The sequence below is a fragment of the Pecten maximus genome, chromosome 5 (assembly GCF_902652985.1).
Source record: "Pecten maximus chromosome 5, xPecMax1.1, whole genome shotgun sequence".
Taxonomy (NCBI): domain Eukaryota; kingdom Metazoa; phylum Mollusca; class Bivalvia; order Pectinida; family Pectinidae; genus Pecten; species Pecten maximus.
Genome location: NC_047019.1, coordinates 16,772,437 through 16,794,504, shown reverse-complemented (window position 1 = coordinate 16,794,504; position 22,068 = coordinate 16,772,437). Strand labels below are relative to the sequence as shown.

Sequence of the window (22,068 nt, the reverse complement as noted above, 5' to 3'; positions counted from 1 at the left end):
GAAATACATTGCATGAAAAGAATAGGTAAGTACACAATGTTTAATTGATGTACATTATGTATCAGTTCAAATTGCCATAGATCTAGACTCATATTATGTAATATGTATAAAAATGGTTTAGAGTGGCTCAATATTGCCACAAACTTTAAGTCATTTCATGTATTTCAATGGTAGTAAAAAAATATTTGATCAAGCTATATTGTGCTGGTAGTTGATAATGTGTTATGGCAGGAGGCTGGGCAATTTTACAACTCAGTCTGTACATATTTTCATAAGTCTGAGTTCACATGTTTTAATAGTTCATTGTTTGAAGTTTGAGATTTCCAGCAAAAACAATGGAAAAATCCCTGAATCTCACTTCAAAATTATACTTGTCACAAAGGGTTATCAAACTTGTTAAGTTGAAATAATTTAACTTGGCCTCTATACAGAGTTTGAATTAAACTGTTAAGTCTTGGAATATTTGACTTCTTTTAAAGAATACGGATAAAGACAAAAGACTGATACATGTATCATTATTTATTTCATTATCAGTCAATTTCCGTGCTGGACAGAGTCTAAGAAAACAGCTTGAGAGATCTATAAATAGTCTGAAGACTACTACTCCTGCAATGTTTGCTGGATTTTGAGGAAATCTAACTTCTAATATACCATTAAGGCAAAAAAAAAAAAAAATGCTGTCTTTTCACTAACATGCCCCCCAAAAAAGAGTAGGTAGGTTGAAAATACTTTTTATTTCTTTCACTTTTTTTTTTAATCTTAACTTTGATTACCAGGTAAGTAAACACTTTAATATGATGGTATATTTGCATAATATAACATGTAAATGTACATAAAATGATATTTTAAAGACCGTGATTGTTTTACATGATTTATTAAGTAACTAAAGACACTTGAATCACATATGGGTCGTTTTGTACAAGGAAAGCATCTAGGTGATGCTTTTACTGGCATTGCCTAAATCTCTCAAATAGGATCCGCATTTCAGACCGATTCATTTTTTCTATTTTTAGTCAATAAAGACTACAGGATTGGGGGTTAAAATAGGGAGGATCAGGTACTGGGAAATAAATCTATTTTTTCTAGGTCTTAGGACACTAGTTGTGTTTTCAATTAATAGACAGAGAGGTTTATCTTAAAGGATGCAAGAATACTGTCCATGAATGAATTTAAGATTTTATTCATAATTCTTGTGATATTTTGGAGATACATTGTACTATGATTTATGATATGAAAGCTTTGGCCCTCCAGAATAAATGTATGTGAGTACTTAATCAAATGTATACAACAGTCCCAAGACAGAAGAAACTTCTCTAACATTTGAAATACTAATTAAGTATTGTTTTGAGAGATTTCAACCAAATTTGTATGAGTACCTGTATTGATGAGCTGACAGTGGAATATGGAGGCATGTTATAAGAATGAAATCTGAGTCACCTACAAAAACCTGTTGTGCCTTGAGATTGCTTAAGAACTGAATCACAAAATAATCACTGATCATTTTAAGGGCCATCCTACTTCCGCAGTGCTGCACACAATCACCATAATGTCAAAGGATAATTAGGATAATTCATGAAAATCCCCACTCATTCAGCAGTAAATAATGATGGTATTCATTTCACTAACAATTACGATAATGATTTGGCTGACAATGGTGTTACCTGTAAGTTTGATCAGGTGGCATCATTTGTGTCTCCTGTCAATGTTAGTCAAGGAATAGTCCTCAGAAGCTAATGGAGAGACAAAACTAGCTAGCAAGTAACTAAATGCTCATCGCTGCAGGTAAAAATATAGGTTTTGTTAGTTTGATTTCTATATTTCACTGGCAAAAATGCAATAAATCAGAATCATTCACAATCATATGGAGGAATTAGCATACTTTATAGCATATACTTTCCTGATCTCCTATATGTATAATTGCTAGGAAAGTATTTGGTCACATTGTCAAACCTGGAAAAAAAAAACACTGCTCGTGACAAACCATTAAATATATCTTGATTATTTTTTTTATATGGTAAACATTTATTAATGCTACTGTTTCAATGTTGAAAGCCGAATGTCTGAACCACTGGGAAGCGACACTTTATGCAGTTTTGCAGACATTTCATAACAGCAGGTATATATGTCTTGTGAGGGAACACAGCAGGAATTAGATTAGAGTAATTGCAAGTTCAGAGATGGTGACATTTGGATACAACATCTTCTGTAATTACTTTCTAACTTAAGCCCATTGTGTCGGGTGATTCTCCTGTCATACATATTGGTAAATTCTGATGAAAATTTCAAGACGAAATAAATCTAGATTTTTTTTATAGCAAAAACACAATGATATTAATTAGAAAGTATTGCTTTCTGCTGATTGTTTATTATGAAAAGTCCATTTGTTGAAGTTTCGTGATGATGAAGCTGATGAGAGCCGGTGTTTAATATCGCAAAATCTGTATCTGATGGGACTGGTGGCTGATTATATCAAGGAAGAGATAGCACCACAATTGTTAATGAACATGGAGTGGTTGCTAGGGAATGGTATCTGTTTCCAGGTCTATATCAATCCTATTGACTGATTTTATTAGGCCAGTCTAAAACAAATATATATATTGTCAAACTCCCATCATAAGGGATTTTAACTTCCATTTATATGTTATGAAGGTAGTGTGATAATGTAGAGATCAGTATTTCCGTGCACGCATATTAATTACCAGGAAATTCAGCATCCGGTAGGAGCCGTTATATGTGACAGACATTTCACCAACTAATTAAGTAAAAAAGTCAGTGAGGTTCAGTGCAGGTCATTATAGGATAGTGCTAAAAACGACAAAGGTATCTAAAATTTATTTTTGAGCATTACACAAAAACAAAATATTCATGATATTTGACATGCTACTGAAATTGGTTTAATTTTTCACATCAATGAATCCATTTTAGATACACTATCTGGTGATATGGTATTGTAAACAACTTTGTGAGTCGTTACGGAGTACCTGTGCATTATATAACCAGTAGCTAAGGGGGTCCTGTTACTTATCCAGTAGCATGCATATGTTAGAATAAAGGATTATTGTAGGTTTTCTTGCAAATTACAATTGATTCTAAATGTTATCTCAAGTCAATGGGGCCATGAAGGAACTTCAAGACTTTATTATGTGAAAGTAATTGAGAATATATCTTATATAGCATTTTACTTTTTGCATATATGTGCAGCAGCCAATACAGATTTGTTAATTAATTACTATGTCCCCAATAGCTCTGGAGATTTCATATTAGGTTGACAATACTGAACACTGTATTAAAAACACTTTTCATGACAAAAGGCCATTATGTAAAGCAACATAAAAAATCTAGAAATTGCATGCTATAATGTATATATAAATATATGATATTTTCTATTTTGAAGTTAAACTCATTTATTTGAAAAAGCAATTTCATTTCAGAATATTTTATTGTGTACAACAGAAATTAAGCAAAAGGTCCTGGATTGCTTCTACAGAAAGAATTTATTGTTGTAACTTTACAGCTTGTTAAAGATAGGAATCACAAGAAAACAGTATAGTTTCTGTATTGAATAAAGAGGCAAACTATGTTTCATGTCAGAAGGTCTCCTAGTTCATGTAAACTTGTAAGTATTGCATGCCAATGGCTATAATTTTATACTATGATAAAAATGGAAAAAAAAAAAGATAATGATAAAAAACTACGGAAGTAAATGAGACAGGAGAATGTTTCATGATACAATCACAGAGATATGCTTTTTATAAAAATACTTTGGAACAAGAGAGAGGTCCAATTTGTTATAATTTTTACCATGATGTATATCCGTAAGTGGTTGGATCTTCCTCATCAGTAAGATGAAAATCACATCCTCTCCAGGGAGATAACTAGCATCCTTATTTATTGATATAGCTGTTTTATGGGGAGAAATAATTAGGACAGGCTGTGTGGAGATTACGAATGCAATGGAGAGTGGGGCAAGGGAGGGGGAGAAATGGGTTACTGAAAGGAGGAGGACGTCCCAGCAGGAAAGGGAGGGGTCAAGCAAAGGTATTTATACAAGTTACACAAAAGTGCATAATTATGACATAAATAAATGTAATAAATCATAATTTATTCTAATCATTTAGAATGAGAGCCAGGGTCATCAGGTATAGTCTTAGGTGGGTCTGAGTAAAGAAAAGGTGGTCAAACATATGGGAGGGGTTGGGGGTGGAGGTGGTTATTAAATTTCATCAAGGGAGCCTAGGGAAAGGGGTTCCATAATGGGTAGTAATATAGCTGCGTGGGGAGGAGCATCAGTTAAAGACACACAGGCAGGAATCTGGTAAAAGAGGTGGAGGTGGAAGCATACTGGCTGGTAATTCATGAAGGGATCCTGTGGGAGGGGGGAGGGGGGAGGGAGAGAATATAGTTTTATATAACCGGAGTAGAGAGCGCTATGTCAGTTGAGAGTAGAAGACAGAGTGCAGACCTAGCTCTATCACAGGTGTATCTACAAATAAAATTGAGCTTTATAATTTGGTCTCTTGGATATAATATAATTATGTTCAATTCTAGAACCCAGCTTTCAAACTAGGGGGAGATAATCTAGTGCTGGACTTATAAAAATTATGGCTTGTGGCCAGTTTATTTAAAGACATGAATTTATAATCACATCTATAAAGACATTTAAGCATTGAACTGCTTTCAGTCGGAAGTTATGGGCTGATGAATGCCAAATGAACAAAGGCAAAATGAAGGGCACTATTGCTTCATGTTGAATTTGCCTTAATGTCCAGTTGGCATTCATCAGCCCATAACTTTCAACTGAAAGCAGTTCAATGCTTATATTTACATTTGACAACAATTTTTAAAGACTTTATCTAGGAATTTCGCTCCTACGATGAATAAACAAATTATCGTCAAAGACGGAACAGCCTTTTCAACAGCCATCTTTCGTTATCGCCGACATGACAATTATGACGTCACTATAATAATGACCTCATAATAAAGATTTGGAAGTTATTGACTCTTAACCTTCAAGTGATCTTGATAAAGTTATATAGTGGGGCTGCAGTGTAAATGTAAATATTTTTCAATGATCATGATTAGTATTGATTACCTTACACTTGATATACCAGTATTACTGAGTAAGTGATAGATTTGATATTGGAATTGTGGAGCTTAGGATATTTGAAGATATATTTTCACATTAAAATCTGCATTAGTGTGAAATATGAAAGCAAGCTAGAAAATTTTATTGATACCCTTAAAATCTCTAAAGAATCAATGCCATGATTTTTCCAGATTCAGTGTGATAATTTTATGAGATACGCACAGCTGCTCAAACCACTGATTACATTTACTTTCTGTCATTAATAATTAATACTGAAGCCAAACAGATAATATCACGAACATTATTTTTGTCATATAGAGCATTGATTAATTATGAAGCCAGTTATATTGAGATCGAGATATGTTGCTATGGCTACTATAACACCACTTGGATTCACAAATGATTGCAACTGGTCAGTTAACATTGTCCATGTTTGTCCTCTGTTTTCAGTTAATGGAGGTCCTAGTTGTCCTATTTATGATCTGTTCCATCTTAGTGAGGTCCATGTTTTTAGATCACCTGCCTGTAGGGCAACGTAAGCTTATATTGTGGCATGTCGCCTGTCTTTTTAGGTCACCTGAAACGAGGTATCAAGTGACCTATATTCCAATCGCCTTTTGGCCTTCTTCATCTGTCATCCGTCCTGCGTCCGTAAACAATTAATACTTTCAACTTCTTCCCCAAAACCACTGAACCTAATTCAATGAAATTTACTGTGGGATGTCGTCTGTCTTTTGTCCTCCCGGGGTCATTTATTTTTTAAAACAACTTCTTCTCAATAACCAAAAGCCTCTGGTTCTGATATTAGGACTGTAGCTTGCTGGGATGAAGGGCTATCATGTTTGTTCAAATGAATGACCATGACTTACAAGGTCACATTGGGCATACAGGGCTAAACAATTTAATTGACTACTTCTCAATAACCATGATACCCAGAGATCTGATATTGGGCCAGTAGCTGACTGGGATGAAGGGCTACCAAGTTTGTTCAAATGAATGACCTTGACTTACATTCAAGTCAAATGGGTCATACAGGTTTAATTTTTTTTTTTTTACTTCTTCTTCAGTAACCAAGAAGCCAATAGACCTGATATTGGGCTTATAGCTGGCTGGGATGAAGGGCTACCAAATTTGTTCATATGAAAGAGTAATGACCATGACTTACATTCATGGTCGTAGGGGTCATATTTGAATGAAGTGGTTATTAATTAGCTTAGCACTTGCATAAATGACCTAGAACATGCATGCAACCTCAGAGCAGAAGCAGGTGAGTGATACAGGTCCATTGGGCCTCATGTTTGCCATGAAGTCAAGATTTCGAACAATTTATATTCAAAATTAATTGGTAAAGCAATGGTTGTTTACACTTCCTTACAACAGCTCAGAACAGTTGGGGGCGGGGGAAGGACTGCCGGGGCTGACCAGACAGATTTATTTTAATTTAGGTATTAACTCGGACATACACTGGGCATCAGCTATAAAATTGAAGACTCTCATACTATTTGCTCAGTTTATGCCATTACACAGCATTCATTCTCCTTCATCTGTCTGGTGTTCATCAACATTTCATTTCAATTGCTACTACTCCTGAAAGACTGATTGGATTTTGATCAAATTCAGTCTGGAGCATTATTAGAAGGAGACTCAAAGTTGTGTAACAGAGGATCTGACTACCTTAAGGGCAGAGGGGCAGAACCAAAAGGGGAAATTTAGTGATGAATGTTAAAATTGCTTTGTAAAAATTACATGGAAATTGAAGTGTAGGCCCTATGGGTCTTTTGTTTATTTTGTAAAATGAAAAAACCAAAGCATAATGAATGTTGCATATATTCAAAAAACTCCATACCCATGTTGCTCAACTGTGTACAGGTTATATTTTATATTTATGCTGAATATTATCTTTTACTAAATCTCATAGAATGTTCTGACACTGAACAGGATAATGATGTTTAATTTGCTTAACAAGTAAATATAAAGTTGTGTAATCCTTCATAGTGAGTAAGTGTTATACAATCCTCGATTATTGTTGCTATTGTAATGTCTCTGGCTCTGAATTATTTCTTTGCTGCCAAGTTACATTGTTGCCTTAGTTTTATTTGGCAATCAGTTATGTTGATTCTGGAAACTCCCAAAGAAAATATGTATTGTTGTACACCTTGTAATGTACTTAGATTAGTTTGTATAGGGTCATCACTAATCAGTAAAATTACGTCATTAGGTCATCATATCATGTGTATCAAACAGCAATGACATCAGCACTTCATGTGTAATCTAATCAGTAATTAGGTCATCATATCATGTGTATCAAACAGTAATGACATCAGCACTTCATGTGTAATCTAATCAGTAATTGGGTCATCAACATTTCATGTATAGTCAATATGTTTATATGAATAACCAATATATATAGTATATTAATCTGAGATCTGTGGTCAACTGATCACTGATCATGCCCCCCCCCCCCCCCCCCCCCCCCTCCCCTCCCTGACACACACTCCCTCTCCCTCCCACCTTTCCTCCACTGCACGTTATAGAAGATCCAATTAAATAAATGAGTCATCCTATTTCTGAAATAGATTGTCTTATTAAAATCACAACTGCATAGGACATTATGCCAAACACTTTTTAAAACAAAAGTTGAATTCATAATGATTATGAAACCTTTTTGCACTAGAAAATGTACACTGATACACCACAGGTCCATTAGATCCCTGGGTTATTGCTTTATCAGCACAGGATACACCCTAATGTTGTTTCATCCACATCTTTTAAGACTTGTATGGTATTTGTCTTCATTTACTTTGTCAGAGAAGAATGAGAGCCTTGTCGTTTGACTGAACTATAGTGGAACTTATAATGATACCACACTGCTTGGACGACAATCCAATGACAAGCATTCAGGATGAAGCTTTGTAGGGCCACTATACAGGTGATTTTGTAGGGGCCACCACAGTCAATTTTGATTGACGAACTAATTAGACGTCCCACAATCGTTTATCTTCATTGAAAAAATGTCTCTATACATACAGTTCTTAAAATACTTATTACGATGCTTCTCATTGAACAAAATTATAGTGTTATAGATTTCTGTAGAAATATACCACAATCAGGGGACACAGGTAATTCAGTAAAAAATCAACATTATAAGAAATGATTTCAGAATTCTTAATCACTCAAGATCATAAGCTAATTGTTTACATACAATTTTTTTATCAAGAAATGTCTTTAATTGTTAATCATATTATTTTTATTTCCACAGAGATCTGTCGAGGTCTATAGATATATATCCTAGCCTTTGTAGCACTGGTAATTAATTATGTCATTCTAATAATATTTCCACAGAGGTCTGAGGTCTATAGATAAAATTATATTCTAGCCTTTGTAGTACTGGTAATTACTTATGTCATTTTTATTTCCACAGAGGTCTGAGATCTATATATATATCCTAGCCTTTGTAGTACTGGTAATTTTCTCATTGTGTATCTCTCTGGTCTGTTGTCCTGAACACCATTGTCTCATTAAACGATGCCAAAGTGGTCCATATCTCCTGGATATATTACTGTGATGGCTAGCCCTAGCTTGTCTGGAAGTTTTGTAGATGAAGTGATTGAGTATAAATATTTAGAACTCACTCCATAAACAGACAAGGAGTTCATCCTCCATCTGTGTAAAGTCGAGGATTTGAAGTGAATAGCAGCTCTCCACATGTTTAGTCTCTAAAAGACCCTTATTATCCAATTTTTGAACCTCTGGATGAAAATTCCCATCTGAAAAGATTTATTTTGATAACAATTTAATGTGTGGTTTAAACACAGCAGGAGATGAAATACAAATGAGAGGGTTTGACTTTATACTCTTTAAATATACAGGTGCCCTATATATATATACCCATGGTGTCCATAGCCAGTTTGTTGGTACTTAGCTATAGAGATTATCTCCAAATCCAGAAGGCCTTCACAGGGTGATACACTGTTATGTGCAGATGTGCAATAGGAATTTGAAAAGTTTCTGAGGTCAAAATCAAGGTTACTGATGTTACTAAAAATAGAAATATGTACATAACAGTCTTTAGATGATTTAAAAAGTTCCTATAAAGGTCAAGGTTGTTATTACTGAAAATAAAACCAGCAATATCCTGTGATTAAATCTCATAATACAGAAAGCCAAAATGTCAGAGATTTCAGGTGAATATAAACCATGTTACATTCCTAAATCCAAAATGATCGCTTTAGGTTTTGTTGGTGCGTATAGGTGAGATTCACATTCTCGGGCAATCAGCCGGGGCTTTTCTTGACCCGTCAGCACTCAAGTCGGACCAGATGATTCTGTGATTAAACCTAATGATATGTATAAAATATGTACTCGTGTCATGCTGCCTTCCCTTATAAATTTCCGATAGTTATTGCTGACATAGTGAGGTAGTCATTAATTACTTGTTGTAAGGATCTATATGTCATTGGGTGCTGACAGGACAACATCAGGCCATAACGTCTCAAGTCTGCTATCCTATCCTGATTCTATTGAATGATGAAAATACAAAAAAAAAATTATGAAACAGTTTTCCATTAAGAGAACTTTTATTGTGTATGTAGATGTTTTAAAATACCTGGTTTCAATTCATTTTCCAAATCAGCTGATCAGAGTCAATGACACAGGTGACCAATGCAATACCATCTGTTTTTTTTTTGTTATTTGTAATATGTAGTTTCTTGGTCTGAAAGAGGGAAATTTGGTGTAAATCAAAGGTAATACTCCTCCAGTGCCATGCAGTTATATAGATTGATGGACAGGTCGCAAAACTGATATTGATTTCAATAGAATACGAATCATAGGTGTTTTAACAATGTTTTCATAAGTGAGGCAAGGGTTTCCAAGATGCTGTAATAAGCAGTTTAGGCACACATGTTGAAAATTTAGGTATATTGTGTACTTCAATAGGGGCCGTGGTGGTTAAGTGGTTAAGGTGTCCCAGCACTTTAACACTAGCCCTCCACTTCTTGGTTGCGAGTTTGAAACCCATGTGGGGCAGTTGCCTGGTACTGACCGTAGGTTGGTGGTCCGCTTAAAACCTATACCTTCAAAACCTGAGGCACGTCCTTAAATGACCCTGGCTGTTAATAGGACATTTAACGAAATAAACCAAATAAATCAAAGTGTACAAGTAATTCAAATTGTCACTAATGTTTCATTTCTGTAAGTTTCAGAAAATAAAATAATCGGTGAGTGGTACAGGCCACATGGGACTTTTGTGCAAATGGTGCTAACTACATGGTAAAAATAATATACTGAACATGACATACATGTAGAAGCATCTAATGAATGACATTTTATCATGTTATATACAGAACAACATAGCACTCTCCATATTGGCTCTCTCTAATATCATTTGGTACTGTCAGTCCAGTGACTCTTCCTTCACATAGGCACTGAGCAGTGGATGTCTGGTAGTGTTAGCAGGGTGGTGGATTTAGGTCTGCAAAATTTATCTACATGATTCAGAGTGTGACAAAGTAAAGATATTCAGGCTCATCATGCATTTGCTGCATTGTACGAAGTAGATAGATGAGTCAATGGAGATGCTTGCTGTCTATGTAATGTGAGGTATTGTCACAAGGGAACATGTGTCCACATGGAACTGATTGATCAGTGAAGGTTGGACCGCAATACTCGTTTACAGTGTGCTGTGTTTACTAGTGTTAACGCTGGCATAGGTTGGGGACGTCAGATTCAGCATCAGGTAAGTTCATTACCTATTCTTGTCAGCATATCTTACGTAAAGGCATTTTAGCACTTACTTTGACGGATATACATGCCAGAATTATTTGCGTCCAGAAAGCAGTTTACTAGATCATTAATATATATCATAACTGATAGTCGATACAAGATCTAGTGTAATATGATACTTATGGTTTATTTTAGTACATATATATATAGCTGCACATCAGATAAGTACCTGTATACCGAAGTTTAACCCCTAATCAGCTCTTGTAGATATACCTATTATTGTTTATATATTATTTATTGTCTCCATCTCTGGAACTCTCAGTCCATCCATTATCAACTTTCCATCTTTCTTACCTCTGTCATTCCCCTACTGTTCCTCCATGTCCACCTTTGTCTGTCCATATCCACCTGTCTGTCCTTCCCCTACTTTTCCTCCATATTCATCTGTCTGTCCATCCCCTTCTGTTTCTCCATGTCCTTCTGTCTGTCCATATCCTTCTGCCTGTCCATCCCCTAATCACCTGCCTGTCCATCCTCTACTGTTTCTCCATATCCACCTCTGTCTGTCCATCCCCTACTGTTTCCCCTTTCCACTTCTGTCTGTCCATCCCCGACTGTTCCTCCATATCCACCTCTGTCTGTCCATCCTCTACTGTTCCTCCATATCCACCTCTGTTTGTCCCTCCCCTACTGTTCCTCCATATCCACCTCTGTCTGTCCATCCTCTACTGTTCCTCCATATCCACCTCTCTGTCCATCCCCTACTGTTTCCCCTTTCCACTTCTGTCTGTCCATCCCCGACTGTTCCTCCATATCCACCTCTGTCTGTCCATCCCCTACTGTTCCTCCATATCCACCTATGTTTGTCCATCCCGACTGTTCCTCCATATCCACCTCTGTCTGTCCATCCTCTACTGTTCCTCCATATCCACCTCTGTCTGTCCATCCCCTACTGTTCCTCCATATCCACTTCTGCCTGTCCATCCCCCACTGTTCCTCCATATCCACGTGTCTGTCCATCTCCTACTATTCCTCCATATCCTCCTCTGTCTGTTCATCCCTTACTGTTCCTCCATATCCACCTCTGCCTGTCCTTCCCCTACTGTTCCTCCATATCCACCTATGTTTGTCCATCCCGACTGTTCCTCCATATCCACCTCTGTCATTCCCCTCCTGTTCCCCCATATCCACCTCTGTCTGTCCATCCCCTACTGTTCCTCGATATCCACCTGTCTGTCCATCTCCTACTATTCCTCCATATCCTCCTCTGTCTGTTCATCCCTTACTGTTCCTCCATATCCACCTCTATCTGTCCTTCCCCTACTGTTCCTCCATATCCACCTATGTTTGTCCATCCCCTACTGTTCCTTCATATCCACCTCTGCCTGTCCATCCCCCACTGTTCCTCCATATCCACATCTGTTTGTCAATCCCCTACTGTTCCTCCATATCCACCTGTCTTTTCATATCCACCTCTGTCTGTCCATCCCCCACTTTTCCTCCATATCCACTTCTGTCTGTCCATCCCCCACTGTTTCTCCATATACACCTCTGTCTGTCCACCTCCACCTCTATCTGTCCAGCCCCTACTGTTCCTCGATATCCACTTCTGTCTGTCCATCCCCCACTGTTTCTCCATATCCACCTCTGTTTGTCCATCCCCTACTATTCTTCCATATCCACTTCTGTCTGTCCATCCCCCACTGTTTCTCCATATCCACCTCTGTTTGTCCATCCCCTAATGTTCCTCCATATCCTCCTCTGTCTGTTCATCCCCTACTGTTCCTCCATATCCACCTTTGTCTGTCCATCCCCTACTGTTCCTCCATATCCACCTGTCTGTCCATCCCCTACTGTTCCTCCATATCCACCTGTCTGTCCATCCCCTACTGTTCCTCCATATCCATCTCTGTCTGTCTATCCCCCACTATTCCTCCATATCCACCTGTCTGTCCATCTCCTACTATTCCTCCATATCCTCCTCTGTCTGTCCATCCCCTACTGTTCCTCCATATCCACCTCTGCCTGTCCATCCCCCACTGTTCCTCCATATCCACATCTGTTTGTCCATCCCCTACTGTTCCTCCATATCCACCTCTGTCTGTCCATATCCAAGTCTGTCTGTCCATCCCCTACTGTTCCTCCATATCCACCTGTCTTTTCATATCCACCTGTCTGTCCATCCCCTACTATTCTTCCATATCCACCTCTGTCTGTCCATCCCCTACTTTTCCTCCATATCCACTTCTGTCTGTCCATATCCACCTCTGTCTGTCCAGCCCCTACTGTTCCTCCATATCCACCTCTGTTTTCATATCCACCTGTCTGTCCATCCCCTACTGTTCCTCCATATCCACCTCTGCCTGTCCATCCCCCACTGTTCCTCCATATCCACATCTGTTTGTCCATCCCCTACTGTTCCTCCATATCCACCTCTGTCTGTCCATATCCACGTCTGTCTGTCCAGCCCCTACTGTTCCTCCATATCCTCCTCTGTCTGTTCATCCCCGACTGTTCCTCCATATCCACCTGTCTGTCAATCCCCTACTGTTCCTCCATATCCACCTGTCTGTCCATCCCCTACTGTTCCTCCATATCCACCTGTCTGTCCATCCCCTACTGTTCCTCCATATCCATCTCTGTCTGTCTATCCCCCACTACTCCTCCATATCCACCTGTCTGTCCATCTCCTACTATTCCTCCATATCCTCCTCTGTCTGTCCATCCCCTACTGTTCCTCCATATCCACCTCTGCCTGTCCATCCCCCACTGTTCCTCCATATCCACCTCTGTCTGTCCATCCCCTACTTTTCCTCCATATCCACTTCTGTCTGTCCATATCCACCTCTGCCTGTCCACCCCCCACTGTTCCTCCATATCCACCTCTGTCTGTCCATCCCCTACTTTTCCTCCATATCCACTTCTGTCTGTCCATATCCACCTCTGTCTGTCCAGCCCCTACTGTTCCTCCATATCCACCTCTGTTTTCATATCCACCTGTCTGTCCATCCCCTACTATTCTTCCATATCCACCTCTGTCTGTCCATCCCCTACTGTTCCTCCATATCCACCTATCTGTCCATCCCCTACTGTTCCTCCATATCCACCTCTGCCTGTCCATCCCCCACTGTTCCTCCATATCCACATCTGTTTGTCCATCCCCTACTGTTCCTCCATATCCACCTGTCTGTCCATATCCACGTCTGTCTGTCCAGCCCCTACTGTTCCTCCATATCCACCTGTCTTTTCATATCCACCTGTCTGTCCATCCCCTACTATTCTTCCATATCCACCTCTGTCTGTCCACCCCCCACTTTTCCTCCATATCCACTTCTGTCTGTCCATCCCCCACTGTTCCTCCATATCCACCTCTGTCTGTCCATATCCACCTCTGTTTGTCCAGCCCCTACTGTTCCTCCATATCCACTTCTGTCTGTCCATCCCCCGTTGTTTCTCCATATCCACCTCTGTTTGTCCATCCCCTACTATTCTTCCATATCCACTTCTGTCTGTCCATCCCCCACCTTTCCTCCATATCCTCCTCTGTCTGTTCATCCCCTACTGTTCCTCCATATCCTCCTTTGTCTGTCCATCCCCTACTGTTCCTCCATATCCACCTGTCTGTCCAGCCCCTACTGTTCCTCCATATATGCCTCTGTCTGTCCATCTCCACCTCTATCTGTCCAGCCCCTACTGTTCCTCCATCTTCACCTCTATCTGTCCAGCCCCTACTGTTCCTCCATCTCCACCTTTATCTGTCCATCCCCTACTGTTCCTCCATATCCACCTGTTTGTCCATCCTCTACTGTTCCTCCATATCCACCTGTCTGTCCATCCCCCACCTTTCCTCCATATCCTCCTCTGTCTGTTCATCCCCTACTGTTCCTCCATATCCACCTCTATCTGTCTATCCCCCACTGTTCCTCCATATCCACCTGTCTGTCCATCTCCTACTATTCCTCCATATCCATCTCTGTCTGTTCAATCCCTACTGTTCCTCAATATCCACCTTTGTCTGTCCATCCCCTACTGTTGCTCCATATCGAACTCTGCCTGTCCATCCCCCACTGTTCCTCCATATCCACCTCTGTTTGTTCATCTGCTATTGTTCCTCCATATCCACCTCTGTCTGTCCATATCCACCTCTGTCTGATCAGCCCCTACTGTTCCTCCATATCCACCTCTGTCTGTCCATATCCACCTCTGTCTGATCAGCCCCTACTGTTCCTCCATATCCACTTCTGTCTGTCCATCCCCCACTGTTTCTCCATATCCATCTCTGTCTGTCTATCCCCCACTATTCCTCCATATCCACCTGTCTGTCCATCTCCTACTATTCCTCCATATCCTCCTCTGTCTGTCCATCCCCTACTGTTCCTCCATATCCACCTCTGCCTGTCCATCCCCCACTGTTCCTCCATATCCACCTCTGTCTGTCCATCCCCTACTTTTCCTCCATATCCACTTCTGTCTGTCCATATCCACCTCTGCCTGTCCATCCCCCACTGTTCCTCCATATCCACCTCTGTCTGTCCATCCCCTACTTTTCCTCCATATCCACTTCTGTCTGTCCATATCCACCTCTGTCTGTCCAGCCCCTACTGTTCCTCCATATCCACCTCTGTTTTCATATCCACCTGTCTGTCCATCCCCTACTATTCTTCCATATCCACCTCTGTCTGTCCATCCCCTACTGTTCCTCCATATCCACCTATCTGTCCATCCCCTACTGTTCCTCCATATCCACCTCTGCCTGTCCATCCCCCACTGTTCCTCCATATCCACATCTGTTTGTCCATCCCCTACTGTTCCTCCATATCCACCTCTGTCTGTCCATATCCACGTCTGTCTGTCCAGCCCCTACTGTTCCTCCATATCCACCTCTGTCTTTTCATATCCACTTGTCTGTCCATCCCCTACTATTCTTCCATATCCACCTCTGTCTGTCCATCCCCCACTTTTCCTCCATATCCACTTCTGTCTGTCCATCCCCCACTGTTCCTCCATATCCACCTCTGTCTGTCCATATCCACCTCTGTTTGTCCAGCCCCTACTGTTCCTCCATATCCACTTCTGTCTGTCCATCCCCCGTTGTTTCTCCATATCCACCTCTGTTTGTCCATCCCCTACTATTCTTCCATATCCACTTCTGTCTGTCCATCCCCCACCTTTCCTCCATATCCTCCTCTGTCTGTTCATCCCCTACTGTTCCTCCATATCCTCCTTTGTCTGTCCATCCCCTACTGTTCCTCCATATCCACCTGTCTGTCCAGCCCCTACTGTTCCTCCATATATGCCTCTGTCTGTCCATCTCCACCTCTATCTGTCCAGCCCCTACTGTTCCTCCATCTTCACCTCTATCTGTCCAGCCCCTACTGTTCCTCCATCTCCACCTTTATCTTTCCATCCCCTACTGTTCCTCCATATCCACCTCTGTTTGTCCATCCTCTACTGTTCCTCCATATCCACCTGTCTGTCCATCCCCCACCTTTCCTCCATATCCTCCTCTGTCTGTTCATCCCCTACTGTTCCTCCATATCCACCTCTATCTGTCTATCCCCCACTGTTCCTCCATATCCACCTGTCTGTCCATCTCCTACTATTCCTCCATATCCATCTCTGTCTGTTCAATCCCTACTGTTCCTCAATATCCACCTTTGTCTGTCCATCCCCTACTGTTGCTCCATATCGAACTCTGCCTGTCCATCCCCCACTGTTCCTCCATATCCACCTCTGTTTGTTCATCCGCTATTGTTCCTCCGTATCCACCTCTGTCTGTCCATATCCACCTCTGTCTGATCAGCCCCTACTGTTCCTCCATATCCACCTCTGTCTGTCCATATCCACCTCTGTCTGATCAGCCCCTACTGTTCCTCCATATCCACTTCTGTCTGTCCATCCCCCACTGTTTCTCCATATCCATCTCTGTCTGTCTATCCCCCACTATTCCTCCATATCCACCTGTCTGTCCATCTCCTACTATTCCTCCATATCCTCCTCTGTCTGTCCATCCCCTACTGTTCCTCCATATCCACCTCTGTCTGTCCATCCCCCACTGTTCCTCCATATCCACCTCTGTCTGTCCATCCCCTACTTTTCCTCCATATCCACTTCTGTCTGTCCATATCCACCTCTGTCTGTCCAGCCCCTACTGTTCCTCCATATCCACCTCTGTTTTCATATCCACCTGTCTGTCCATCCCCTACTATTCTTCCATATCCACCTCTGTCTGTCCATCCCCTACTGTTCCTCCATATCCACCTATCTGTCCATCCCCTACTGTTCCTCCATATCCACCTCTGCCTGTCCATCCCCCACTGTTCCTCCATATCCACATCTGTTTGTCCATCCCCTACTGTTCCTCCATATCCACCTCTGTCTGTCCATATCCACGTCTGTCTGTCCAGCCCCTACTGTTCCTCCATATCCACCTCTGTCTTTTCATATCCACCTGTCTGTCCATCCCCTACTATTCTTCCATATCCACCTCTGTCTGTCCATCCCCCACTTTTCCTCCATATCCACTTCTGTCTGTCCATCCCCCACTGTTCCTCCATATCCACCTCTGTCTGTCCATATCCACCTCTGTTTGTCCAGCCCCCACTGTTCCTCCATATCCACTTCTGTCTGTCCATCCCCCGTTGTTTCTCCATATCCACCTCTGTTTGTCCATCCCCTACTATTCTTCCATATCCACTTCTGTCTGTCCATCCCCCACCTTTCCTCCATATCCTCCTCTGTCTGTTCATCCCCTACTGTTCCTCCATATCCTCCTTTGTCTGTCCATCCCCTACTGTTCCTCCATATCCACCTGTCTGTCCAGCCCCTACTGTTCCTCCATATATGCCTCTGTCTGTCCATCTCCACCTCTATCTGTCCAGCCCCTACTGTTCCTCCATCTTCACCTCTATCTGTCCATCCCCTACTGTTCCTCCATATCCACCTCTGTTTGTCCATCCTCTACTGTTCCTCCATATCCACCTGTCTGTCCATCCCCCACCTTTCCTCCATATCCTCCTCTGTCTGTTCATCCCCTACTGTTCCTCCATATCCACCTCTATCTGTCTATCCCCCACTGTTCCTCCAAATCCACCTGTCTGTCCATCTCCTACTATTCCTCCATATCCATCTCTGTCTGTTCAATCCCTACTGTTCCTCAATATCCACCTTTGTCTGTCCATCCCCTACTGTTGCTCCATATCGAACTCTGCCTGTCCATCCCCCACTGTTCCTCCATATCCACCTCTGTTTGTTCATCCGCTATTGTTCCTCCATATCTACCTCTGTCTGTCCATATCCACCTCTGTCTGATCAGCCCCTACTGTTCCTCCATATCCACCTCTGTCTGTCCATATCCACCTCTGTCTGATCAGCCCCTACTGTTCCTCCATATCCACTTCTGTCTGTCCATCCCCCACTGTTTCTCCATATCCATCTCTGTCTGTCCATCCCCTACTGTTCTTCCATATCCACCTCTGTCTGTCCATCCCCCACCTTTCCGCCATATCCTCCTCTGTCTGTTCATCCCCCACCTTTCCGCCATATCCACCTCTGTCTGTCCATATCCACCTCTGTCTGATCAGCCCCCACTGTTCCTCCATATCCACCTGTCTGTCCATCTCCTACTGTTCCTCCATATCCACCTCTGTCTGTCCATCCCCTACTGTTCCTCCATATCCACCTCTGTCTGTCCATCCCCCACCTTTCCGCCATATCCTCCTCTGTCTGTTCATCCCCTACTGTTCCTTCATATCCACCTGTCTGTCCATCCTCTACTGTTTCCCCTTTCCACTTCTGTCTGTCCATCCCCTAATGTTCCTCCATATCAACCTCTGTCTGTCCATCCTGTACTGTTCCTCCATATCCATCTCTGTCTGTCCATATCCACCTCTGTTTGTCCATCCCCTACTGTTCCTCCATATCCTCCTCTGTCTGTCCATCCCCTACTGTTCCTCCATATCCACCTCTGTCTGTCCATCCCCTACTGTTCCTCCATATCCACCTCTGTCTGTCCATCCCCTTCAACTTGATATATTAAAAAATTTCACAATATTTGAACTTCAAATGAGTGATTAAAGGGATGGAGTCAATGGTTGTAGCATATAGTGAAATAAATAGTTGTGTGAGACCTATAACCTTGGCCTTTAAGGACAGGGTTAAGGCAATTATCAATAAATATCTTCTTATGAATCATAAGACCTGCCCAATGGGTGATTGTAGATGTATGGATTTATTGGTGACATTCTTGCCCATTAGTCACTGGTGTAAGTTATGTTGATCAGGTGAAACATCTTCCATATCGCCTAAAATAATGGTTCTGATACTGTTATTGCATACCTTGGTGATGTGATGTATGGCTGCCGTATGTATAGATTCTTGATGGATGATATTGGCAATTCTCAGCCTGAGCAAGTATATTTAGCCAGCTTCAGTTACTAAACAGTTGAGTGATACAGGCCATATAGGCCTTTTGTGCTAATTAAGCTCTTGAGATGTTTATTCAAAGTTCTCAATTACAGAGGAAGAATTGATTGATAAATAGGTGTCCTGACCTTGTTCGTGCAAGTATGTGCCGAAGAATTCATATAAATACAACTTGAGGTCTTGTTGAGGAAGACTTTATATATAAATAGAAGCCTTAATTATACAGGATCATACAGACTGAACTGTGAGAGGGACATTGTGAGGAGAAGATGGACATAGGAATTGATTATCATTCATGGAATAAAAGAGTTAGGTAAAGAGTAATGGGTGTGATTATAGGAATTAGTTAAATGTACAGAAGGGAACAATGAGACATGGGGAAGGCTGGGAACTTATAGGAGGAGAAGGGGTACATGTAAGTGACATGGGGAAGAATAGGAACTTATAGGAGGAGTAAGGGGCAAGTGACATGGGGAAGTATAGGAACTTATAGGAGGAGAAGGGGTAAGTGACATGGGGAAGTATAGGAACTTATAGGAGGAGAAGGGGTAAGTGACATGGCGAAGTATAGGAACTTATAGGAGGAGAAGGGGTAAGTGACATGGGGAAGTATAGGAACTTATAGGAGGAGAAGGGGTAAGTGACATGGGGAAGGCTGGGAACTTATAGGAGGAGAAGGGGTAAGTGACATGGGGAAGGCTGGGAACTTATAGGAGGAGAAGGGGTAAGTGACATGGGGAAGTATAGGAACTTATAGGAGGAGAAGGGGTAAGTGACATGGCGAAGTATAGGAACTTATAGGAGGAGAAGGGGTAAGTGACATGGGGAAGTATAGGAACTTATAGTAGGAGAAGGGGTTAGTGACATGGCGAAGTATAGGAACTTATAGGAGGAGAAGGGGTAAGTGACATGGCGAAGTATAGGAACTTATAGGAGGAGAAGGGGTAAGTGACATGGGGAAGGCTGGGAACTTATAGGAGGAGAAGGGGTAAGTGACATGGGGAAGTATAGGAACTTATAGGAGGAGAAGGGGTAAGTGACATGGGGAAGTATAGGAACTTATAGGAGGAGAAGGGGTAAGTGACATGGGGAAGTATAGGAACTTATAGGAGGAGAAGGGGTAAGTGACATGGGGAAGTATAGGAACTTATAGGAGAAGGGGTAAGTGACATGGGGAAGTATAGGAACTTATAGGAGGAGAAAGGGTAAGTGACAGTGGGAATGCTGGGAACTTATAGGAGTAGGGGTAAGTGACATGGGGAAGGCTGGGAACTTATAAGAGGAGTAGGGGCAAGTGACATGGGGAAGGCTGGGAACTTATAGGAGGAGAAGGGGTAAGTGACATGGGGAAGTATAGAAACTTATAGGAGTAGAAGGGGTAAGTGACATGGGGAAGTATAGGAACTTATAGGAGGAGAAAGGGTAAGTGACATGGGGAAGGCTGGGAACTTATAGGAGGAGAAGGGGTAAGTGACATGGGGAAGTATAGGAACTTATAGGAGGAGAAGGGGTAAGTGACATGGGGAAGTATAGGAACTTATAGGAGGAGAAAGGGTAAGTGACATGGGGAAGGCTGGGAACTTTTAGGAGGAGAAGGGGTAAGTGACATGGGGAAGTATAGGAACTTATAGGAGGAGAAGGGGTAAGTGACATGGGGAAGGCTGGGAACTTATAGGAGTAGGTGTAAGTGACATGGGGAAGTATAGGAACTTATAGGAGTAGGGGCAGGTGACATAAGGAAGGCTGGGAGTTAGGGTAAGTGACATGGCGGCACTTGCTGGGAATAGGAGGAGTTAGGGGCAAAAGACCTAGGGAATGCTGGGAACTTATACGAGTAGGGGTAAGTGATATTGGGAAGGCTGGGAACTCATAGGAGTAGGGGCAAGTGACATACAGAAGGCTCTAGGAAGTCTCCATGGGGTCAACAGGATCAGATATGTATACATGTTCCATTTTAATTATTCCCATTCAGATGTCTATACAAAATTTCGTAGAATTTGTATTCATCTTTTGGTGAACAATATTGACTGAAAAAGTCAATGTTTTATTAATTTATTAACTTTTTGAAAATTTGAAAACTAGGTGAAAACAAGAAATATCTTTAAAAAAGATAAACGGCATAGTAATGCTGGTGGTTATAAACGAACTAATTAATAAATGCGCAGTTTCAGCACGGATAACAAAATTATATCATTTTGAATCATTTTTGGTGATAATAAGACTGCATTTGAATCAGGAATATGATTTTATTAATGTGTCATTTGAATAGATATATCCACTTATTCAGCTTGCATTCAATCTTAATTTTTTTTTCGTCTTTAACTGCATATCTGCATATCTGCATTTTGCATTTACCGCTACATTGACCAATCACATACTTCATGTTGACCAGTAACGCCACCTGTCGCGTCATATCTGGGGCCAAAAGAATATTAGACAGCTATGCCGAAAAAGTGAAATTCTAGCTGTACATGAAGCTGACAATGGTGTGAAATTGAAGGTTACTCTATGTCCGTTGTGTATATTGTATAACCAGGGTGTTCTGGAGATAAGCACTGTGTAAGTGTTATACCACTCTCTCTTGATAGGTTCTACAGAGCCATAGCCACTACAGCTGCCTGGGTATAGTCTGGGCTACTGACTGATCAGCCACATACAGCAAACACCATAATCAAAATTTCTCAAATTCAAATGATTTAACTTTAAATGGAAGAATGCTATTTAATTTAAGTGGTTTGGATGCTTACAATACACACAAGATATAAACCATGCCAAAGTTTATTCATGAGCAATGCTTGAAATATTTTTGTAGATTTTTGTTTTACAAGCTGACA

The 22,068-nt window shown here is 41.2% G+C and overlaps 2 protein-coding genes across 2 annotated transcripts in view; one reads left to right on the top strand and one right to left on the bottom strand.

Annotated features, from left to right (window-relative positions):
- Positions 1-10,520: 10,520 nt before the first annotated feature.
- The window catches only part of LOC117327333 (potassium voltage-gated channel subfamily KQT member 1-like), a 52,937-nt gene continuing 41,389 nt past the window's right edge, over positions 10,521-22,068 (top strand). Inside the window, exon 1 of the mRNA XM_033884262.1 lies at positions 10,521-10,823. The gene's annotated coding sequence lies outside the window, so the exon portion shown is untranslated. The remainder of the gene's footprint in view (positions 10,824-22,068) is intronic.
- Positions 12,809-13,219, bottom strand: LOC117328328 (PE-PGRS family protein PE_PGRS16-like). The gene has a single exon (XM_033885854.1). It carries the CDS (start codon positions 13,217-13,219, stop codon positions 12,809-12,811), a length of 411 nt encoding a protein of 136 aa, XP_033741745.1.